The 5,837-nt window shown below is 35.4% G+C and overlaps 1 protein-coding gene across 1 annotated transcript; it reads left to right on the top strand.

The window, feature by feature from the left end:
• Nucleotides 1–954: 954 nt before the first annotated feature.
• Nucleotides 955–1,874, top strand: LOC114729654 (serpin-ZX-like). Its single transcript, XM_028916691.1, has 3 exons — nt 955–1,458; nt 1,537–1,550; nt 1,628–1,874. Exons 1-3 carry the CDS (start codon nt 955–957, stop codon nt 1,872–1,874), a joined length of 765 nt encoding a protein of 254 aa, XP_028772524.1.
• The last annotated feature ends 3,963 nt before the right edge of the window (nt 1,875–5,837 follow it).

Raw genomic sequence — 5,837 nt, 5'->3', positions numbered from 1 at the left:
TTCTTATAGGAGTACTAACTCCGGTCCTAATTATAAGATCTTGTTTATAGTCTACAAATGAGGTCTTATAATTAAAACTAGAGGGAGTATTATTTTTTTATTCATTCAAATGGGATTTGAATTAAGGACGCAGATCTAGGAGAACATATAACAATTTAAAATTATTTTTTATTTCTTTATTTAAGCCCTTAATTGAGATACTATTTAATATGATGCTTCCCATTTAATTCAATATATTCAAATCCTAATTAAGATATTACTCAAATTTAAAATTAATTATTAATTTTTTTTTCATTTGAGTCTCTAATTAAAATCTCATTTAATAATGAGACTCCTCATTTAATTCAATATACCCAAATTCCAATTAAAATATTATTCAAATCTCATTTATTGAATATATTCAAATCTCATAATATCATATCTGATCCATTTTTAAATGAATTGGATATTACAAGTTTTCAAAGATGTAGTTGATTGATAGTTGATGACGAGTCTGTATATTTATTTATATAATTTTATTATTTTAATTATATATATTTGATTTTTTATGGAACTTTCTAGATTCTCAAGCTAATAGAGTTTGATAACATTTTAGAAATTGCAAATTCTCCCAAGCAGCCAGAGAGAGTTATCGTGTCTCTATGTATATAATTTTTGAAAATGATATGATAATATTAATATTATAAAATTCAATGGACATCGCGACATTCTGAATTGTCGTTTTACTGCCCAATAGGAGTGAGCCCAGAAGAACCCAATAAGGAAGTTGGTCCGTAACAAAACCTTAAACAAACAAGAAAATAAAAAGAGACCAAATTTCTAATTTTACGGCCCTAGAGGGTACGTGGAATGAAAACAATCATTGCCCCCCCCTTAGTACTCTAAAACAACGCACCAAACTCGAAGACGGAAAAAACCTAGGAACAAGGGTTTGGGTTTGAACTGCTCTCCATCATGCGGCAAAATCTCCTTCATCCCAGGAGCCGGCTCTCCATCACTCAATGGCTGGAAAGGAGTTTACTTTCCTTCTGGCCAGTTTCGGTAAACCAAGCGGCTTCTTACTGCAGCAGAAGAGCAGGTCGGAAAAATCAGATGCCCTCTCCCATAGATCCATCCGCGATCTTCGGAAAGCATCTACTTATGGACGAAAAACTAGAAGAAAACAGGGTGCTTTCTCCTTTTTCCTTTCAACTGGTGCTCAGCCTCCTTGCCGCTGGCTCTGCCGGTTTCACCCGCCGTCAGCTTGTCAAGTTCTTCGGCGTTGATTCAGTCGGCCGGCTCAATCGCGACGCCTCCCAAATTTGCGGCCCCATCATGGCCGATGCCGCTGTCGGCCCTCGTATGCGTTGCTCCACTGGCTTGTGGCTTGACCAATCCCTTACTCTGAAGGCCTCTTTTAAGCAGATTCTAGACTCTCATTATAGAGCCGGTCTGAACCCAGCGGACTTTCAGGCCAAGGTAATGTTCCGTCACTTTTTAACCCCAAATCTAAAGTGTCTTTAATTAAATCAAATTTAAATTTTATAATTTGTGCAGGCTGTTGATGGGAGGCAACAAATTAATTCCTGGGTGGAAATGAGACAAGTGGCCTGGTTAAAGACCTTATACGTGAGGGGTCTCTCAACAGCTCAGTGAAGCTCGTCTTTACAAATGCACTATACTTTAAAGGAGCATGGCGTGGGGAATCACTTCCATGCCTTTTAAGCAATAGCCAAGAGGAGCAAGAAGACTTTGATTTAGATCCCTTCTCGGCTGCCATGAGCAAGGAAGAATTTGGTAGATGGCACAGGGGTTACACAATGCTTATTCAACAATTTAAAAAGCCTAGGAAAGACGAGCGCGATGCCGAAATGTTTTCTGTTTCCCAGGGATAGACGCTGAAGATGGGCGAAGAAGCCTTGTTCGTGAAACCTTAATGGATGCAGGCGGGCACACGACCCCAAAACTAAATATTACTTCCGAGATGGAAGTTTGTGATGCGCTGAGGGGACTGGGGGTGACATTGCCATTTTCTGGAGGGAAGTTGACGGAGATGTTAAGTCGTTTTAATGGTCGGAAGTTATATGTTTTGAGCATATTTCAGAAGTCAGTGCTTGAAATGAATGAACAAGAGACTGAAGCTGCATCAGCCAGCACCGTGATTGTAACGTCTGGTTGCCCACCATCTTTGCCGCCGGTACCTACAATACGCGCGGAACCTGGATACCCCTTCTTCCTTCATGGAGGTCTTCTCGCCGCTAAAACAGACTCGGCGTTTATGGCATTATGTCCTTAGTAATCATTATGTCACGAGTTGTTGTTTAAAAATTTGACTGTCCTTAGCATTTGTTATTTTTATTTCAATTTCTCAGATGGAGGAAGGATCTTGTCACCTGCTCTATATTTGGCCTACAGATGCGGTGTGTGTGTGTGTGTAGATACACACACGTATATTGAAATAATAAGGGCACAGTACAAATAAGTAAGGATAAATCCAGACAAAAAGATCCCTACTTTGAAGGGGTGGATCGTTGAGGATTCTGACATCAACTCTCTCTTGCTCCGCCCGATGAGCAAAATTTTTTTTCCAATGAAAACTGGAAATCTAACCTTAAACAAAACAGAATCACCCTCTTTTATCAATTTCCACCTCTCCATTTAAGGTTGGTTATTAATCAAAGAGGAACCAAGAATTATCCAACATACCTGCTAATTTAGCTAACATATCCACTGCGCCAATATGGTACAACCCTCTCAAAATTACATTTACAGCATCAATGCAGTCACAATGAAGAGCTATAGTCCTCTGGTTTAAAAAAAAAAAAAGGGCTATAGCCCTAGAGCCTTTGGTCCTACGAAGATTTAGACCTTGCACAATTCCAAGAAGCTCGGCCAAACAAAACATTATATTTCGTTTTTATTTTCAAACGAAGTATTATTTTATTTTTAACTTCTCCCCAAAAAAAAAATGCATTTAAAAAGAATTGTTACATTAATTGAAAAGCGAATGACATTTTCACTCAACCATACATAAATTGATAAATATCCATTTTTTTCAGACCCGTTGTAATTTGCTCCCTTACCTAAGCACCTCTTCCCACCTCTATAACCCTGCGAATGATGTCAAGTCACACTTTGTTGCTTGAAAATCATCAGTCTTGTGAGAATTCGATCAAGGAAAATGTGAGACGGGTCCTGGTATTATGCTAAGCTGCTAACATTAATCCAAATTAAATGAAACAATGTCATAAAATTTATAGACTCAAGCAATATATTTATTGCTCTACCCTGAAACTTATTAAATCACTGTTTAAAGTTATAGCAGTATAAATTTGTGCTCTATATGTGTAATGGAATTTTTGTGCCAAATAATGTGAGTATTTCGCCAACACAATCAATATTCTTATCGGTTAATTAAAATCTCCGTCTACTTCTTGGTTTTTTTTTTATTTTAAAAATAAGCAAACATCAATTTTTATATTGTCATGCCTGGCTAAGCAAAACTGATTACATGATTAGTTGTACTAATTCACAATGAAACTTATCATGGGGCATTCCTGACTAAGAAAAAGTGAATAGTTATTTTCTACACAAATCTAGGTAACAACTTTGGTTGAACTAATTCTATAAAAGTTGTGGAACTTTTTCATATGATCAGCAATCATTCCCTTCTGCTTGTTTCTTTTTTCTTTGGCTAGAGCGCAAAGCAAAACCAGTGTTGATCTACAAGTGCTGGTCCCAAAATCAAGTCACAATCCCCAATGTTGTAACCCACATATTCCTCCTGTAGTTCCTTCTTTTTCACTGCAACACTCCACCTTGGCCTACAAAGTTTGAACTACAAAATATGACACTATAAACATATTGACATAAACAATCGCTGAAATAAAGTAATGTTACAACAACCTTACCATAAAGTAGGCATCAAACGTGTGTCATCCAACTTGCCCACCGCCCTCTTTTATTTCTCCCATCAGCATGCAGCACACCATTGACATGACCTGTTCACACATGAGAAAATTAGTTTCAGCTTGCACAACATCTATTATAAACGATATCTTATTAGATGGAGATTTCATTACATGGTTACTAACTCTATGCATTCCGTCCAATGACCTTAGATCATCACGAGCTACATAGAAGTCATACAAATTAACCAACCTCCTCCAGGTCAAGTACACATTTTGCTTATATATAGAACTAATATTAACTTCCTAATTAGCTCCTAAAGCAGTATTATATATGGAAAAAAAACCTTAATTAAGACACGACAAATAATATTTTAAAGATGGTAAAAGATAATTTTTTAAATATCAAATGTACTTCATAATTTCACAAAATTTCAAAAGAACATTCTAAATTATACTTGGTTCTTTAAGATCATATCGAGTTTCATTTCAGTCCATTAAATTGGGAAAAAAAAGGGGGGGTTGTATTTTAACCTCTTAATCCCAACACAATTGGTTTTATTTAAGGGAAAATACTAACTCACAAGTTTAAATGGTAATACTACAAATAAATGCAGACAAAACAGACTATAAATTTGAATTTTTTTTTATATAATCATTTCTATAAATGCTTAAATTTGTATTATTTGAATATTTTAAATATTTTATCATATATCTAAATTCTTAAATTTTTGAATTAAAATTTAAAGTATGTTTTGTTAATATTTAATTGTATAACCGCCTTTTAATTTGCTGAGTTGACTTTAAAAGTGATTAATGGTGCTGCGACCATGAGATTAAAAATATATCTTTTAAATTTAAAGAATTAAATTAAAATCTGAAAGGAATATTAAAAAAATTAAACGCATGCTTTAGCCTAAAATAAAAGTTTAAGCAAATTTTTTAAATATTCATCCCTTTAATTTGCTAAGTCAGCATTTTTTATGTCAAATGAGATTGATTTGAAATAGTAAAAATACATTTTATAAAATTAAGAGAATAAAATGAAAATTATTGATATAAAAGCAGAACACCAGCGTATACTTTGGCTCACCAGCTTTTTTGTTTTTTTTTGTTAAGAATTTCCGTTTATGCAGAAATTAAATATGAAAATAATAATAATAATAATAATAATAATTGGAACTGTTACTTTGAAAAGTTATGTACTTCTTTTTCTTGAAAAAATTAGTCTTTTGACAAAAAAAGGTCTATTCACAATTTTGGTTAACATTAACTCAATATGTTTGTGATACGTGTGTGTGTGTGTGTGTGTGTGTGTGTGTGTGTGTTTATATAGTATATGAGAGGGACTGAGGATATTGCACAGGTGATGATGGACAAAATCCTTGCGGAGTAAAGAAGACTACATTTTTGCCAAAAACGAAAAAAGAGTTTAAATCTGAAATTTCCGGTTATGCAGTACTCAGAATTTGGAGCAGAAAGCTCTAAAGCGTTCCCCGCATGCTTTCAGAATTAACAATCCCATCCAACGGTGAAAATCCCATCAAAATCTGCTTCAACACATCGTAGGCTGCTCCACTTTCCACCCCGACCACCCTCTTAGGTCCATTCGGCCTTTGAGATTTCTGTTCTGTAACTCTCCGCCCACGTCTCTGCAACTTTTGTCACTTCCTCTATCTCTCTCTTTCTGAGCTACAGAACATGAACCACAAGACAGAAACAGAGAGTCACAGGGAAGCAGAAAAAGTGGAATACTTGGTCTTCACAATAAGGATTTGGGAGTGAAAGAGAGAGAAGAGAGGGATTTCAAAATAGAATATACTATCTCTCTCTCAAAATCATAGCCTGTTGCTAAACTTGCAAGAGAAACAACAGTCTTCAGAGTAAGGCCCGGTGAGACAGAGATTTTCAAAAAAGTACCAACTTCGTTTTCAAAATCATAGCTCGTTG

This window comes from Neltuma alba, unplaced genomic scaffold (assembly GCF_004799145.2).
Source record: "Neltuma alba isolate B1F8T4 unplaced genomic scaffold, ASM479914v2 tig00012660_pilon, whole genome shotgun sequence".
Classification (NCBI taxonomy): domain Eukaryota; kingdom Viridiplantae; phylum Streptophyta; class Magnoliopsida; order Fabales; family Fabaceae; genus Neltuma; species Neltuma alba.
Note: the sequence above shows the minus strand (reverse complement) of the source record. Positions and strands in the feature narration are given on the sequence as shown.